Source organism: Hemitrygon akajei, chromosome 12 (genome assembly GCF_048418815.1).
Source record: "Hemitrygon akajei chromosome 12, sHemAka1.3, whole genome shotgun sequence".
NCBI classification, from domain to species: Eukaryota; Metazoa; Chordata; class Chondrichthyes; order Myliobatiformes; family Dasyatidae; genus Hemitrygon; species Hemitrygon akajei.
The window spans coordinates 19,949,335-19,968,638 of NC_133135.1; the positions used below are offsets into that span (position 1 = coordinate 19,949,335).

Genomic DNA, 19,304 nt, shown 5'->3' on the forward strand with positions numbered 1-19,304 from the left:
TTAGTGAGATCACGCCCCATTCTTCTGAACTCCAGCGAGTCCAGTCCCAGAGCCATCAAATGCCCCTGCTTTCAGGAGGAATGGATCCTGAAATTGGGATTAATTGTCAGAAATCCAGGATGGCTGGACATAATCTTGGACTAGGTCTGAAAGGACAAAGACATTGCAGATCTCCAGCAGTGCCACAGAACGTAATTGCCAAGCAGGGTGTGGACTGGAAATGACAGGTCAGAAAACAGATGCTGCCTCATAATTTGGCATCTGGATAAAGAATATGATTTAAAGAGCCCCATATGTGCTGATAAATATCAAACAGCTTGCTTAGATGGATCGTCACATTTGCCATGAGGTTCCAGTTTTAAGGATAACTGCAGAAATAATTAGTTTTCTATTGTAAAGTTCATAAAAGATGAATATCAGGATTACTCATGGTGCAATGATTTTATTTCTGGATCTTATTCAGCCTTGGTACTAACATATTAGTCATAACCGATCTTGGTTGGATTAATCTTGATGCATAATGTTTCACATCAAACTGAGCTCTGGTTTGTGAAGGTTTGATTTCTCGGCAATGAAATGTCAAAAGCAGTTAAAAGAAATCTCAATGGCAGCAGAAGATTAAAGACCTGGAAAACTTCCAACTCCAATGGTCTATTTGACACAACTAATAGGTATCACATTTCCAAAAGGCAGATATTGATCCAGTGAAGTTTACTTTCATTAAATAGAACATTATTGCTACTAATAATGTATCAAATTAATAAATGAAAGCCGTACCTAATTTTTACTAACAGGATTTTTTTAATCCAGACATGAGACAGCATTGTTAGACTTCTACGTGACTTTTCATGACCGTCCATTACCAATGACGCCCCACCACCCAGGCCGTGTTCTCTTCTCACTGCTGAAATTAGGAAGAAAGTACAGGAGTATCAGGACCCCCACCATCTGGTTCTGGAACAGTTATTATCCTTCAACCATCAGGTTCATGAACCAACATGGATCACTTCACTCACCTCAACACCGAACTGATTCCACAACCTATTGACTCACTCTCAAGGAATCTACAACCCATGTTCTCAATATAATTAATTGATTAGTTGTATTATTTCATAATTGCATAGTTCATCTTCTTTTGCACATTAGTTGTCTGTCTTTGTGTGTAATTTTTCATTAATTCTGTTGATTCCTTCTGTGAATGAATGCCCACAATAAAATGAATCTTAGGGTTGTATATGGTGACATATATGTACTTTGATAATGAACTTACTTGAACTTTGGGCTTTAATCTAACACTAAATACCCATTGTGATACAGAGTCTTTAATCACTAACATCAGAGAACTTCTGATTGTCACCCATACGATGCAAATTGAAGATTCTGAGCAGGAAGCTGCAAAACTAATGAAAAACTGTTTCCCATTTCAGCACTAGTCTAGACCACATTACATTCCTGTCATGACCAGAATATAGCAAGGGTGTAATGCTGAGGCTTTATGGGGCATTGGTCAGACCACACTTGGAATATTGTGAGCAGTTTTGGGCCTTACATCTAAGATTGGATGTGTTACCATTGGATAGGGTCCAGAGGAGGTTTACGAGAACAATTCAGGGAATGAAAGGGTTAATGTGTGAGGAACGTTTGATGGCTCTGTGTCTGTTTTCGCTGGAGCTTAGAAGAATGGGGGTGGGGGGAGTAAATCACATTGAAACCTATCAAAAGGCCTAGATAGAATGGAAGTGTTTCCTATATGAGGGGGAGTCTAAGACCAAAGGGCACGGATGCACAGTACAAGGATGTCCCTTTAGAACAGTGATGAGGAGTAATTTCTTCAGCTAGAGTGGTGAATCTGTAGAATTCATTGCTGTGGAGGCCTAGTCATTGGGCATATTTAAAGCAGAGGTCAATAGGTTCTTGATTAGTAAAGGTGTTAAAGGTTTTGGGGAAAAGGCAGGAGAATGGAGTTGACGGGGATGATAAATCAGCCATGATGGAATGGTGGAGCAGGCTCAATGGCCAAATTGTCTAATTCCGCTCCTATGTCTTTTAGTCTTGTGACTTGAAGCAATGTTCCAATCATCATATCTACATCAGTCTCTCAATATCCATTAACACAAACAAGTTGTTGCTCATTTTCTCAGACAATCGCCTCTGGGATCAGTAGGGTACGGCAAGCCAACATGCGTTAATTGGATTTGCAGAGAAGTGTGCTGGATCAAAATGAAGACAGAGCAATCAAAACAAAAGTAGGTTATAAACAACAATCATGAGCTTTGTGGCAAGAACAGGAAAATTCATATAAAAATACTTCTGGAAAAATACTTCCTTCGCTAACTATTTTATGATAAATGCACAGGATCATCTTCTGGTAAAGGAAAATATCCAAATAACTGACCTCTAATGTGCAGCAGTTCTGAACATCACATGTACAAAGTGCTGGGGGAGCTAAGCAGGTCAGGCAGCCTCCATGGAGAGGAATGAACAGACGATGTTTTGGGCCATCAGGGCTAGACTATTTATTCCTCTTCATGGATGTTGCCTGACCTGCTGAGTCCCTCCAGCACTTTGTGTGCTCCTCTGGATTTCCGGCATCTGCGGAATCTCTTGTGATTGGTATTTCTGAACAGTTGCACAAGTGCAGTGATTTGCCTGTCCTCTGCCTCTCCTCTTCATGAACAATCGATGATGGTGTTTCAAATTTAATTCCCAATGAAATATTAGTAACATCTCAAGATCTGCAAATTGTTTATGAGTAAAACGAAAATTTCTATTCTAGTTTACTTATCAACAATCTAAAATTTGGTCCAATTCACAATCGTACAGTGTTTCAATGCAGAAAGTGTAAAGTTCTCTGAATGCATTTCATATGCTTTATAGTCAAGTGCTTGGGCTTCCCACTTTTCAGGCTGAGACCTTCAATCGAGATGAAGGGTCTCGGCCTGAAACGTCCACTGTTTGTCATTTGAATAGATGCTGCCTGGCCTGTTGAGTTCCTCTAGCATTTTGTGTGTGATGCCCTGGATTTCCAGTATCTGCAGAATCTCTTGTGTTTATGGCTTTCTCCTTTGCTTTTTGTCTATGTTTTTTGTGTTAGCGTTAATGTTATTTGTTATATGCCTCTGCACATTGTATATTACCTTTCGTTTGTGACTCCATATTAACAAAGAATTTTCATGGCTCCAAATTAACAGAGAAGCTATACAAAACAGTTTTAAAATGCTGTGCTAATTTATTCCCCATTCTCTTTCTATGGGTACTTTACAATGTGTTGCATTCCACAGTGAGGGGGCAGGAAGGAAACAAAGCTTCCAGCTCTGTGCCAGTACTCTGACCATCTGCTGGAAGGTGCTCAAAAGCAACTCACAGGGACTCTCCCTTTTCGTGTTTTTCTTCCTCCCCATGGAGTAGTTCCTATGCTATACTCAACACCTTTTGGCTGCAGGATTGCCAGGATCAGTAATTTACCATTTAAGGAACCACGGGTGTAAACTTGCTGCTGACCACACTGAAACTTCCCGCTGTGTCAGATTTATACGGGCCCCTAAATACCATATAATGAAAATGAACTGCAGCTGTATTTCTCACATTCTGTTGGTACAGTTTAAGCAACTTAATATTCAGGCTAAAGGTTGTATCAAGTACCTCTACAGAGATGTGTACAAGCACGAGGATCACAGATGGATGCATATTATATACTGTCTTTTCCCCCCAGGGAAAGGGAATCATAGAAAGTTAAGGTGAGGGGAAATATTTAAATAGGACAGGAAGGGCAACCTCTTCACACAGAATGTGAGTATATGGAATGAGCTGCCAGAGGAAGTTGTTGCAGCAGGTACAATAACATGGCATGTCAGTGTAACAGTTAGCATAATGCTTTACAGCAAAAGCATTTGGAAGATTGGGGTCCAATTCCCATTGTTGTCCTTAAAGAGCTTGGATGTCCTCCCTGTGATCGTGTGGCTTTCTACCGGGTGTTCTGGTTTCCTTCCACATTCCAAAAGTGTACGGATTAGGTTTAGTAAGCAGCGGGCATGTTATGTTGACCCCAGATGCACAGCACATCCATGGTCACTGGGGCAAGTGACACATTTCAATGTACAGTTGTCAAATAAAGATGATCTAAATCTAAACACCATTTAAAAGACACTTAGACAGGGACACAAATAGGCAAGTTTAGCAGGATTGGTCAACTTAGATGCCAACCCAGACAGGCTGAAAAGCCAGGGTGTCGGGATCTGAGGCAGGAGCTGATTTCTGAGGAGTCAATTTTGGTTCGGAATGTTGTTTGCACAATTTGTGTTTATTTTCTTTCTCTTGCACATTGGGTGTTGGTCTTTTTTTTCTAAAATTGGTTTATTTTGGGTTTCTTGCTTTGTGGCTACCTGTGAGCAAGCAAATCTCAAGGTTATATAATTTATACATTCTTCAATATTAAATGTACTTGAATCTTGAAATGCAGGCAATTGGCATTAACTATGACGTGCATGGTCAAATTAGGCCAATTACTTTCCAACTCGACGTAATTCCCCTTTTATATATATCAAGAGAAGGGAAGAATAGTCTTGCAGTCGTCTAAAGAATGGTTGGATGCTGTTTTGGTGAGGAGGACTGACTGAATGAGTTAATTAAGTCTCTCCATCAGTATGGGTCCTGTAATTGGATGACCAGTTGCACGCACGTCGCAGCTTGAGATACAAGTGAAACTGCAACTGTCATGACTGGAGCAAACAGCAGTTCACTTCTTGGAAAATCCAAATATTACCTTGTTGAATCTAGCACCTTTATTTAATAAAGACAATTTCCACAGTCAATGAATTGATATACACCTTTATTTAACATAATTATATAGTATGACAAAAGATCAACATTTTTAAATTTTCACATAAATCCCTTTCCAACAGCATATGAAAAATAGACATGAGCAGAACGCAGCCCTATTAAGTAGGTACAGACACCACCTGCTAATACTTACAAAATCAAATAGTACAACCAGCAGGACTGGCCTTGTTCCTTTAAGTAAAACAGTGAGGTAGATATATTTTTAAAGGGAAAGAAAAATGAAGTATGAAGAACAGAAAAAATTTACAATCTCAATTGAATTGTTTCTCCAACAGTAATATATTATACAAACATCCAAATTTGCAAAAGGTACATATCCTCTGAAATTTCTAAGTACAGAGCTGCCAAAGTTCACACTGAATCACTAGAGTGAACCTACCATAATGTTTAAAGCAATCCAATTACCGGTACTCCCAATTGTTTCAGTAATCCTCTCCAAAAACAGATCAAAAGTCAAAGAGAAAACAAAGGCAAGAAGACGTAGGAAATTACATTCATTTTTATGCATCATTGCAATGTTAGCCCAAATGCATTCTTATATCTGCATTTAATTCCATTATACAAAATATTTTACATACAATTTAAAAAGCAGATTAATGTGCAGTTTGAAGCAAAGTGGAGGGCATTTTTTTCCCAGGCAGTGAGCTAACTTCCAAATATTTTCAACTTATATTGTGGCAAAAGAAACATTCCTGTAGGGTATTTATCCAATCATGGAAAAAACAAGAAAAAATAGTACTACAGTGACAGCAGCCTGAAAGATGCTAACTTTAATTACCACCCAACAAGCCACCAGATAATCTGTAATATTACAAAGTAGTCAGTAGGTCATGCCAGGGAAAACTTTATTTTATGTAAAAAGATTAATGGGTGATGTCATTGTTTACTTTACATCAGTGACTCCTAACCTTTCTCAACAAAAGTCCTGCATCTATACTCAGTAAAATACTACCCCTCCCAACACGCACACACACAGAAAATCTGAGGATGTCCCAAGCTACACCTTTTTAAAGAGCTGGGACTATCCCAGGGACTGCTCACAACCCCATAGGTGGAACAGCTGATATGCTGAGCATATCCTCACTTTTGGGAACTTTACAACTGTTAACCTCAACATTATTAAAACCTTGCAGAATTCTACAGGTCATGATTGGGATCCACAGCTTTACATTATTTATTTGCCTGTATCATTTAACACAAACTTTCAAAAATTTATAAAATTGTGAAATTGCCCTGGTTTGTAGAAAGAAGAGAATAAAGTGCTAATTTGCTCATTAGATCCATTCATCACTGCTCTCTCAGAAATGTTTTGAATAGGGAAATAAAAATTAACTGAAAATCAAAAACACTGCAGATGCTGGAAATCTGAAACAAATAAAGACATTTGTGGAAAAACAAAGTTAACATTCTAATGGAGGTTTTTTGACCTGAAACATTAATTTCATTTCTCTTTCTGGATATGATGTCTAACCTGCTTCATCATTTTCTCTTTTTATTAATAAAAAAACTGACAGCAACAAATGCCTCAGTTATGATGAACTTTATCATTTGCTCTTTTCCTGCGTCATTACAAGGACATGTTACTGAATGCCCATTAGCTTTCACTAATTGACATTTTTTTAATATTAATTTTAGAGCTGTATCTACAATAAAATACTTCCAAGCTCAATTACAAGCTTTGGAAAAGTGCATATATTTGATACAATATCTTCAGCTGACAATGACCATCTTAAAAATGAAGTTAAGATTTGCACCTAGAATCTTAATTAATGTGATTCCAATTCTGTCCATTAGTATGGATTCTGAATGAACAATTTCTATTACCCAAACAGACATTCTGAGGGAATGAGTAAAAAGCAAAGTAGCAGAAATCTATTATAAAATTCAATGAAAAATTCACAGTTAGCAAAGTTAATATATTTTATAAAATTGAATTTCATTTTTATAAATTTAACAATAAAGGGTAAATTCAGTAATCCTATAATTTTAAATGGGAAAGCTAGTTTCAGAGGGAGTGTGAGGCAAACTAACGTCGTACAAGGAAGGAAATCCGACATTCTCACTGCTGTCAAACCAATCCAATTGGGCCATATCTGCCTCCTCATTTCACAGGCAATCAGAGGTTGATAATAAATGCTGGCATTACCAGCAACATCCATACCCCAGTGCAGTCTGTTCCATCTGACCTCACCTGAGCCTAGATCCCCATTATCATTCGATGACCAAGTCTACCCTTGCAACATTTACACCAAAATCCAGAATACAATAAAAATATAGCTTATATGTTACTAATATACTCTGTACTCTGCTCTGGAGAGCTCTATAAATGTTTATATACAAGGTATACATTATTAATTAATGTCCTAAAATACATTCAACTGTACAGTATGCAACAGTCAGTACTGTGAACAACACAGCCTGCTGAACTGCTGAAAAATACAACATTCATGATGTGGGACAACTTGTATCACAATGATGGACAACTGCTTTTAAAAAATATTTTTTTTTAAAAAGTTAAAAAAAAAGGAATTTAGAGTGTGCTTTTAAGTCCCATCTTAAAGTAATACCAACTGCTGTCAAGACCCCTTGAAAATGAACAAAAACGAATCTTCAAAACCCACCTGTCCAGATAATTTGAGCAAACAGCAGAAAGTTCTGCTTTGGTCTATGTTTTCACTGTTATATCAATTAGCTTAAAACACTGATTTCTTAACAAAGCTGTAAATATTCTTAAAAACTGGATAACATATTTAACAGCATATTTAAATACAGATTGTCCAGAGGGAGGGTTTTGTTTGTACAGCTTTTAAACAATGTTTCTATGGAATCTATCTAACTGGTAAAAAAAAATCTGATGTGTGATGGAAACACTGAATGTTTAAAACTGTCATCTTTGGTTAATCAGAACATGGTGCTTTCATTCTCATTCAGAAAGTTGCTGGTGTTTACACAAAATATATCTAAAATTAAATGGCCGCATTCTAGAAATTAAGCAGCACTGAAAAAAAATCTGGTACAAATTTCACATAAGGAACTCAAATCGTTAGGAAGTTCCAATTCAGGGTAATTAGTAGTTTTGTCACATATGTGTATTTTGTAACTATGCGCTCGAGGGAAGTCAGTTTGCCTAAAGTATACAGCAACTTAGATGATTTTCTTTTGTCTTGAAAGTACATATCAGCTTTCAAGAGGCAACTGAAGATCTTCCTTCTATCCTCAGGATACCAACCAACAATTAGCCACTTTGAACTTTGCCTCTCTACTCCATTTCCTTGTAGCTACTTCCCTCAGGGTTAGGGCGTGCTGCTGCTCGAACAGGGAGTGCTTTGTGTGCTGCCAATGCTATGAGCTGTGCTGCTATTTTCTGATGCTGGCGGAGATGTAGGGACCTGCTGCCTTCCAGCTGTTTCACCTGCACAGATAAACAATTGTCAATTAGCTGGCTGAATCACCACACAAAGCAAAGCCCCACCACACAAATTTAGTCTCCATTTGTGAGAAGACTGACCAGTGAACTTCCTCTTTTGTTATGCACATTCATTTATCAATATTCTTCTGTGAAAGATTATCAAGTTTTGTGAATTACGTAACCTGATGTAAATAAATTCTTCATTTTTAAGTATATATTAAAACCTTCCAGAATAAAACTAACTTTCAAAACCCTAGAAGCTCTTGTTTTCGACCCCACTGCTTGAGATGTCTTTTTTTTCAAAAATATCAGAATCCCTTTTCAAGGCCTCCCAGCTCTGAGTATCACTGCCAAGTTAAAAAAAATAATTTGTCACAGATTCATGCAAAAATCAGAACAGGGCCCCAATCCCCTACTGTTATCCCAGATTAGTAGCTTAATTCAACCCTTTCCCATACAATATTATGATAAGCATTTTATTTAGGAATATAATTGCTTTTTAAATATTAATGACATTTGGTGAAATGAAAATCAGTGTAGCATTCAATAAAGGGATAAAGTTATGACTTGCATGGAAGTTTAAATAAGACTATAAGTGTCCTCCAAATTGCCAAATAACTGCAGGAATATGTATTTCTGAGCCACTCCACTAAAAGTCTTGTTGAGGGGTCTCAGCCCAAAACGTCGACTCCACTCTTTTCCATTGATGCTGCCTGGCCTGCTGAATTTCTCTGGCATTTTGTGTGCGTTGCTCCACTAAAAGTCAACTCAGTTTCAGAAAGAGCCAGGTTTATCAGATTGAATGTCGTGGGGTGTAACACAAATGATGTTCTGTAGAAATAATTTGCAACTTTCAAACTAAAACAAATATAGGTCACAGTAGATAGCTGTGCAGTATTGGAACTGGCTGCCAAGAAAATCCGACATACTTTTCCATTTGCTTGTGTCTAATCTGGGTTTGTTTTGTCAGATAACTTCAATCGGGGAAGTTGAAAATATCAAGGTCTGCAATCATGATAGTTATTTTATTTTTTAAACTCTAGGGAATAATAAGTAACTGATTCTGACAATTATAAACAGATGAAAAACAACTAGTGTAAGATCAAGAGCCTTAAGCTAAATGCAGACAATTGATGTATTTATCACCTAACATGATGCTTAATAGATTGAATCAGCTGCAATTCTCAAATATGGTTCTAAATAATAAATGGAAACTGTACTGTAAACCTGAATACTTAGCAGCTGGATATGTCCATTTTTTGAGATGAACACACTTGGATCTTTGGTCAGAATTTATAACATGCATTGAGAGACAGAGGAAAACAAGTTAAATGAAACATGTGGATTCAGTGAATTATAAAGGATGACAATGAAGTGAGTTTCCACCACAAGGGATGAATAATAGTGATTCAGACAGCTGTTGTATCTTTTGCTGAATTACAATGGATGATTTCAAGGAAATAGGGTATGTTCAGTACAACTTCATCACAGTAACATATTTTGCTATTTGCCACCTCTGGTACTTTGAGCTTTGTAAGTAAAAGACCTGATAACCAGCTTTGTCATTTTCCCTTAGAGAGAAATAAATAGCTTTCCTCTCATGGAGGTTGACTGGTTCCTATAATTTATGGAATATTTCCGAATTAGAATTGTTCAGCTGCTTTGTAAAATTAATGTCAAGACGGATGCTACAAGTCTTAATTCTAAGAAAAAGCAACTTAAATTTGTTGTACAGTTTAAGAAAAACCTGGGTTTATTCCCATAGGCTTGTAACAGCAAGGTCAACAATGTGACCTGCCAGCTGCTTTATCATTTCCCAGTACACAAATTAATGAGGAGTTCACTGTTTCAGATCTGTCATCCTTGATAAATGCAAGATTGTACTTGTGTCATATTCAAAGAAACCTCTGAATTCATCTATTGGTCCTCATGAAATGCATCAGTCTAGCTCCTTAGTTAAAAGTCAAAGTCAAATTTATGGTCATATGCACTAATCAGCGCAGTGCTTCACAGCTCCACTTCAATTCCCACTGCTGTCTGTAGTGAGTTTGTGTTTTTACCCCGTGACCTCTGGATGCTACGGTTTCCTCCCACATTTCAACGATGTTCAGTTAGGGTTAATGAGTTGTGAGCATGCTATATTGGCACCAGTAGTGTGGTGACACCCCCAGCACGATCCTTGCTGATTAAGATTTGACACAGACAACACATTTCACTCTATGTTTTGAAGTACACGTGACAAACAAAGCTGATCTATTAAATCTGGAGCGAAGAAAAACTTATTAGCAGCAATATCATTTTGGTGAGCAATCAAGTTTTACCAATAGCATCTTATGTTGTCGTGGTCATTATGAGCCATGTCGTACGACGTGGTGATCATGGTCTTTCCATGACCATGATTGTTCCTGGCAATTTTTCCTGTAGAAGTGCTTTGCCATTGCCTTCTTCTGGGCAATGTCTTTATAAGACAGGTGATCCCAGCCATTATCAATATTCTTCAGAGATTGTCTGCCTGGTATCAATTATCACACAACCAGGACTTATAATATGCACCAACTGCTCCCACATCTTCACATGACCCTGATCGGGGGTGGGGGTACTAAGCAGGTGCTACACTATGTCCAAGGGTGACCTGCAGGCTAGTGGTGAGAAGAAGTGCCTTAGACCTCCTTTGATAGAGACGCATCTCCACCCTGCCAAGCATCTTATGTACAGGAGTGAAAAAGTTTCTTCCATGTCAGTAAACAAATACTTAATCTTTTCTCAGAAAACTATTAAACTAATTATACTATTAAATCTTTGGCGCTATGCACTAAGAGCAAACCAAAATAATTTTTCACTGTGGCAATGTAAGGATTCCTACTCAACAGACAGATGATGGTGGAAAACAACATTCAAATATTTATCTCCACTCCACCCTAAAGGGAGTGAATTAATTGCACATCGCTCATTAAGTAAATGAATGAAATATGAAAGGTATACTTGTCTTCCATCAAATGTTCTCCAGATTAATTTCTGATATGGACATTATACCCATTGAGCAGAAGGGTCAATGCTCTCTGGAGTTCTGAAGAATGAGATGTGATCACCTTGAAACATACAGTTATTGAGTGGTGCAACAGGGCAGATGGAGGAGTCAAGATCTAGTTAGTATTGTTTCCAAATAAGATATCAGTCACTTAAAGCTGAAAACACTTACAAATTTCCATAGATGTACTGTTGAGAGCATTCTAACTGGCTACACCATCATCTGGTATGGGTAGGGGTGGGGCTACTGCAGAGAGTTGTAAACTTAGTCAGCTTCATCACCAGGCACTAGTCATCATAGTATCCAGGACATCTTCAAGGAACGATGCCTCAAAAAGGCAGTGTCCATCATTAAGGATCCCCATCAGCCAGGTTATGCCTTGTTCTTATTACTACCATCTGGAAGGAGGTACAGGAGCCTAAAGCCACACACTAAATGGTTCAGGAATAGCTGAAAAGAATTTCATGACCTATGCCAGCGATATTAAACCTAATTCCGATTCTGAGAGTAGAGAAATTTCTTTAGTGGATCGTGAATCATTGTAATTCTCCTCCTCAGAGAGCCATGGAAGGTAAATCAGTAAATATTTTTAAGGCACAGGCAGATTGTGGGTGGGAACAAAAACGGAGTTGAGGCCAAAGATCATCTTTGTGAATGGCAGAGCAAACTTGCAGGAAATGGACAGTCAACACTTGTATGTTTTCACATAATATAATCTGGTCTAAGAGTCTGATTATGATCAACTTTGTTCCACGTTATGCTTTTCCTTATTCCTTTTTAAAACTCTTAATTGCTATTGTGAATTTTGCTTTCTCAACAAAGATCAGTATAATAAAAAAAAGCCTCCCCTGACCACTCTTTGTTGTTTTGGTATTAATAAATATTTTGGAAGTACCTTCTTTTTCAGTCTTCAGCTAAAATAGTATTTTTAAATTACAAACGTTTGTACCTTTACCCAAACTTTTCTCATTTTGGGACCTCTGAAAGTAAGGAAATAATGCTGGAGACTAACAGTTTTGATGAATATGACCAAGTATTAAAGATAAGACCACAATACATTGGAGCAGAATTAGGCCATTCAGCCCATCAAGTCTGCTCCATCATGGCTGATCCCAGATCCCACTTAACCCCATACACCTGCCTCCTCGCCATAACCTTTGATGCCCTGACCAATCAGGAAACAAACAACTTCCGCCTTAAATATACGCACAGACTTGGCCTCCACCACAGTCTGTGGCAGAGCATTACACAGATTCACTGCTCTCTCGCTAAAAGAAAATCCTCCTTACTTCTGTTCTCAATTTTGAGGCTGTACCCTCTAGTTCTGGATACCCCCATCATAGGAAACATCCTCTCCACATCTACTCAATCTTGTCCTTTCAACATTTGATAGGTTTCAATGAGATCCCACCGCCTTCTTCTAAATTCCAGTGAGTACAGGCCCAAAGCTGCCAAATGCTCCTCATATGTTAACCCCTTCATTCCCAGAATCATCCATGTGAACCTCCTCTGGACTCTCTCCAATGACAACATATTCTTTCTGTGAAATGGGGCCCAAATCTGATAACAATGCTCCAAGTGCGGCCTGACCAGTGTCTTATAAAGGCTCAGCATTATCTCCTTGCTTTTATATTCTATTACCCTTGAAATAAATGCCAGCATTGCATTTGCCTTCTTTACCACAGACTCAACCTGCAAATTAACCTTTTGGGAGTCTTGCACGAGGTCTCCAAAGTCCCTCTGCACCTCTGATGTTTAAACTTTCTCTTCGTTTAGATAATAGTCCACACTATTGTTCCTGTTTCCAAATTGCATTATCATACATTTCCTAATGCTGTAATCCATCTGCAACATTTTTGTCTATTTTTTCAATTTGTCTAAGTCCTGCTGCAATTGCATTGCTTCCTCAGCACTACCTACCCCTCCACCTATCTTCATATCATCTGCAAACTTTGCCATAAAGCCATCAATTCCATTATTTAAATCATTGACAAACAATGTGAAAAACAGAGGTCCCAACACAGATCCCTGAGGAACACCAGGAGTCACCGGCAGCCAACCAGAAAAGGCCCCTTTTATTCGCACTCACTGCCTTCTGCCTGTCAGCCACTCCACTATCCATGCCAGTATCTTCCCTGTAATACCATAGGATTTTACCTTGTTTAGCAGCATCATGTGTGGCACCTTATCAAATGCCTTCTGAAAATCCAAGTAAAAGACATCCACCACCTCTCCTTTGTCCATCCTGCTGGTTACTTCCTCGAAGAACTCTTAACAGATTTGTCAGGCAACATTTCCTTTTACAGAAACCATGCTGACTTTGACTTATTTTATCATTTGTTTCCAAGTACCTTGAAGCCCCATCTTTAATAATAGTCTCCAACACTTTCCCAATCATTGAGGTTAGGCTAACTGGCCTATAATTTCCCTTCTTTAAGAGTGTAGTGACATCTGCAATCTTCCAGTCCTCTAGGACCATGCCAGAATCAAGTGATTCTTGAAAGATCATGACCATTGCACATGTTATCTCTTCAGAAACTTCTCTCAGGACTCTGGGATGTGGTCCATCTGGTCCAGGTGACTTATCCACCTTAAGACCTTTGACTTTGCCTAGCACTTTTCCCCTTTGTAATACTGATGGCACTCACTCTTGTTCCCTGACACTCATGGTCCTCTGGCACACTGCTAGTGTCTTCCACAGTGAAGAATGATGCAAAGTACCTGTCAAATTCATGTGTCATTTCTTTGTGTCTAATTACTACCTCACCAGCATCATTTTCCAGGGGTCTAATATCAATTCTCATCTCTCTCTAACTCTTCATATAACTACAAAAACTTTTGGTATCATGCTTTATATTATTGGCTAGCTTGCTCTCGTATTTCATCTTTTCCCTTCTTATAGCTTTTTTAGTTGTCTTTTGTTGGGATTTTAAAAGCTTCTCAATCATCCAACTTTCCACTTACTTTTGCCACCTTATACAGTATGTCCTTTCCTTGGCTTTTATGCAGTTCTTAATTTCCCTTGTCAGCCACAATTGCCTACGTCTGCCATTTGAAAACTTCTGTTTCTGTGGGGAATATCTATCCTGCGCCTTGTGAACTATTCCCACAAACTTCAGCCATCTCTGCTCTGCTGTCATCCCACCAGTAGCCTCCTCCAATCCACCTGGGCAAGCTCCTCTTTCATGCCTCTGTAACTCTCTTTATTCCACTGTGATACTGATACAGGTGATCTTGGAGATTTACTTAAATTGATCAAATCTCATATGGGGGGTGCTCCCAGTCATGGAACAGTACAGCACAGTACAGGCCATTTGGCCCAAGATGTTGTGCCAACCTTTTAACCAATCTGATGCTTTGCTAACCATCAAGTTCCTGAACCAGCATGAATAACTTCACTCACCTCGACTCTGAACTGATTCCACAACCAATGAACTCACTTTCAAGGGCTCTACAACTCATGTTCTCAGTTTTTTGTTTGTTTTGGTCAGTTTCTTTATTTATTACTTTATTTGGTAGTTACAGTTTGTCAGTCTTTGTATGCAGTATTTCAGTGATTGTATTGTATTTCTTTGTTCTTCTGTGAATGCCAAGAAAATGAATCTCAGTGACATACATACTTTGATAATAAATTTACTTTGAGTACAGCCCTCCATTTTTATTTCATCTATATGCCTAAGAGTCACTTTAATGTCCTTAATGTATTTGCTTCTACCACCATCCCCACCAGTGCATTCCATGCACTTCAATCCAATGTGTGTAAAAAAAACTTAACCTGATATTACCCCTGTACTTTCCTCCAATCACATTAAAATTGTGCCCCCTCATGGTAGCCATTTCTGTGCTGAAAGAAAAGTGCTATCTGTCTGCTCAGTGTCTTTTATCATCTTATACACCTCTATCAAGTCACTTTTTATCCTTCTTCACCCCAAAGAGAAAAATCTAGGTTGTTCAACCTATCCTCATAAGACATTCTCTCTAATTCTCATTTAAATTTACCCAAGGGATATACAAGGACACAAGAAAATGAAGCGGGGGTATGCAACCCATCTCCTTGTACTTGCTTTGCCATTCAATTAAGATAACGATTGATTTCATGCCACTTTCCTGCACTAACCCTACGTGCCTTAATTTCTTTAAAATCTGAATTATTCCTCCAGATACAAAAAGGAGAATAATAAAATGATGACAGTGCATAGTTATATGATGAATCCTAAAACCTGTTTTGCTCAGCTACACTGTTTCCCAACACTTTCTGCTGAGAAATAATGTCATTAGGTCAATGCTGGATTCAGATACAACAGGTCATGATAAAGATCTTGCCATTTCCTGGAGAATTTACATTGCCCAGAGGGGAGTATACTGCAGCAAAGGGCTCTGTCAATAGAATGTGCAGTAACACAAAGAAAAGTCTTGGAGCTATCTTTGAACTATATATTTAATTTTTAGTGTTACTTTTCCATAAGTAATTCTTTTTATTGCTGTGACCTATCACCACGTGGGAATGTCAATGACATGGGGGGGGGGGGGGGGTTCTCCATAAACACCATCAATTATATTCTGTGATCAGACACAGGTAAGCTGAATTTTTGATTGGCATTGCTCTTATTTCTCCTTTTCCTCCTAATTCCAATCTGTACTTTTCTTCTGTGAGATGTTTTCTGTGTTCAGCAAGATGGGGCACTTTAACATTGAACACGAGGAAGTTCTGGGCTCTCCATCAATCGTCTAGTAGCACACAGAGAGGGGCAGGTAGGTCTCAATGCACTGCCTGATACATGTGAATATTCTGTTTTTAAACACCGTACTGAAACTATCTGTGAAATAAGATCACTAATTTGGCTTTGTGTGGTGGGCCTACAGTTGAAATAATGGGAGAAAGTCCTAGAGTACATCAGATAAGAAAGTCTACATTTGCTAATACAAAAAAAATGAAACCCAGTCACTCAGCTCAAACCCAAATGTCAAGGATCAAGTAAATCTCCAGTGAAATAACTTATACATTTCTAAATGGAAAACGACATAAGACCTCACAAAAATAGAGAATACATATATATATATATATAAATTTCGCTGTAATAAAGAATAAAGAGATTTATAAAAATAAAAAAAACAAATCTGCCTTCCTTGAAGAGCTGAGAAAAAAAAGAATGGCCATTTTACTTGCTGAGTCAGACACACAATGCCATTAAAAAACCCATCAATTTAACTTCAGCTACTGACATAAATTATATGATTTAAAATGTTGATTATGTGAATATTTGCACTATATGATTAAACCTGCAATGGAGCAATGCATTTGCCTGGTAAATTACTGAGATTTAGTAAAAATACTTCTGAACTATTTCTATCCCTGATTACTCAGGCATTACTATGAAATAGTAATGCGTCTGTCTTATACCTGTTGTGAGAACTAACAGTTCAGTTTATTTTGTACATTAACATACCAGTTCTAAACATTTCATGTGGATATTAACATTCTAACACCAAGCTAACATATTTCCATAAAATGCTGGTAGAATTCATGCAGTTATAACAATATTCCATCAAACAACAGAGGTGAATTAATATTAGCTCTAGTTCACCAACTTGCAAAATATCTCACTCTTCTTACAAATTATACACTGTAGTATTTGCTCTATTCATATTCTTCAGCCTTGGATCAGTATGTAACTTAATTTATAACTAATTTTCCCTTGACTACATTCAGGTAATTTTTTGACAATATTTTTCATGAATCAATGATTGTATCCTAACTACTCTTTAATAGAACATAGAACAGTACAGCAGTGGAACAGGCCATTCAGCCCACAATGTTGTGCCTAACCAGCTAAAAAAGCAAATCCAAAATACCCAAACACTAATCCCTCCTACCTATGCCATGCCCTTATCTTTCCATCTTCCTTACATCCATGTGCCTGTCCAAATGTCTCTTTAAAGCCTCTAATATAGAACATGGAACAATACAACCCAGGAACAGGCCTTTCAGCCCACAATGTTATGCTGAACCAGCTAAAAAGCAAATCAAAAACACCCAAAAAGATGCAAATGAGGGACTTTTTTTTATTGAGAATAGGCCATTCCAGCCCTTCAAGTCGCATCGCCCAGCAACCCCCTCGATTTAACCCGAGCCTAATCAATGGGACAATTCACCTTTGGACTGTGGGAGGAAACTGGAGCACCCGGAGGAAACCCATGTGGTGATGGCAGAACGTACAAACTCCAGGAATTGAACCTGGGTCACTGCAACAGTAAAGTGTTGTGCTAACCATTTCACCACCGTACTGCCTATATTCAGTATTCCAGAGCCTAACTGCATCTACTTGTATGTATTTTAAGGGAATAGCCAACAATTTAAAATGTGAATAACATTATCAATGCCCTTTTTCCTCCTGTTAAAATATTATTTTGAAAACATTCCTAAACACTCAGCAAGTTTAAAAAGAAACACAACACCATGATTTGGAATCAATCAAACTGGAAATGTATATAATATTTTGCAAACGCAGACAAGGATCTGCATCTTCATCACTATATTAAGACCATGAGACACAGCAGCAGAATTAGGCCATTCAGTCCATCAAGTCTGCTACACCATTCCATCATGGCTGATTTATTATCCTTCTCAACCCCATTCCCCTGCCTTCTCCCTGTAATCTTTGATGCCCTTGCCAATCAAGAACCTATTAACCTCCACTTAAACATAGTCAACGACTTAGCCTCCTCATCCATCTGTGGCAATGAATTCCACAGATTCACCATCCTCTTGCTAAAGAAATTCCTCTACACCTCTGTTCTGAAGGGATGTCCTTCTATTCTGAGGCTGTGCTCTCTGGTCCTAGAGTCCTCCAACTTCAGGAAATTTCCTCTCCAAGTCAACTCTATCTAGGCCTTTCTAAATTCCATAGATTTCAATGAGAAAACTGAATCCTTCCCCTCCCTAACCTTCCAAAAAAAATTAATTGTTATACTGTACCCAAACAGAAAGAGGATAAAATTACTCCATGGCTATAGATAATTAAAATAATTAACAAGATACAAACCTGTATGAGAGTAAATGTACCACAAAGCTCCTGTCAGAAGTGCACCAATCACAAATGCTGCAAATGCAATTCCCACAACTGTGGGGGTATCCAGACCATAAATTATATCTGAAATAAGAAAGAAATATATTACAGGTTTACATGCATTACAAATCTAGCTGGAATTACTACTTAATAAAAATTATATTTAATGCATAAATAACTCTTTGGTTGAGATACTTAACAAAGAAATGTTATCTTACAGTGTACAGATTTAGTTATACATAGCACCATAATGACAGTTGATCTAGTGTTTAATTAAGATTTATATTTAAGTAGTTAAGCAATTAACTTAATTGCTTAAGATATGATGTATATTATTTGGTTAGAATAATAATTTAAAATTTCATTTTAAGAGGTGCAGATTTATTTATAAGTAGTATAATAATGATAATTGATCTGGTGTGTAGTGAAACAAGTACATGCCAATAACTGAGCAATTAACTTGTCCACAACTTTGATTGCCTCCTTCTCTAGTAATACAGTATCTTTTTTAAACACAAGCTGTTTATAGGGAGACAATAAGACCTATAGACATTGAGTGCATAAAGGCTTATTTGTGTGTGCTGGTTTGTGTCTGGTTCAGTTCACTGCCATCTATTTTGTCCTAATTAAAGGTTTGAAACCATGATTTAGAATGGAGTACAAAGTGCAATCTCAATAATGTTGACTCCAAGTGAGCAAGAATTTAAACAGCTCAGAAGGTAGTAGAAATTGTATTTACCGGAGATAAAGTAATTAAAAATACCAATTCACATCTACTTGATGAACTCAAAAGTGTTCAATTAAACAACCACTTTTACAACGTTATCCATTATCGTTTCACAGTAATTTGACTTCAAACAGTGAGTCTATCCTTATTGTTAGACTAAGAAATACACTGTTGGCTTCTACTGCTGGTATCTTTTGGGGTATTATTTGTGCCTCAATTCTCTTTTCATTTTTT

At 37.8% G+C, this 19,304-nt stretch overlaps 1 protein-coding gene across 3 annotated transcripts in view; it reads right to left on the reverse strand.

Moving 5' to 3' along the window:
- Nucleotides 1-4,811: 4,811 nt before the first annotated feature.
- Nucleotides 4,812-19,304, reverse strand: part of tgfbr3 (transforming growth factor, beta receptor III) — a 147,374-nt gene continuing 132,881 nt past the window's right edge. For all 3 annotated transcript variants that reach the window (XM_073062659.1, XM_073062657.1, XM_073062658.1), the window contains exons 16-17: nucleotides 18,320-18,427; nucleotides 4,812-8,251 (exon numbers count right to left, since the gene is read on the reverse strand). In XM_073062659.1, the coding sequence (XP_072918760.1) occupies nucleotides 8,133-8,251; nucleotides 18,320-18,427 (227 nt within the window). In that variant the 3' untranslated portion in view covers nucleotides 4,812-8,132. The remainder of the gene's footprint in view (nucleotides 8,252-18,319; nucleotides 18,428-19,304) is intronic.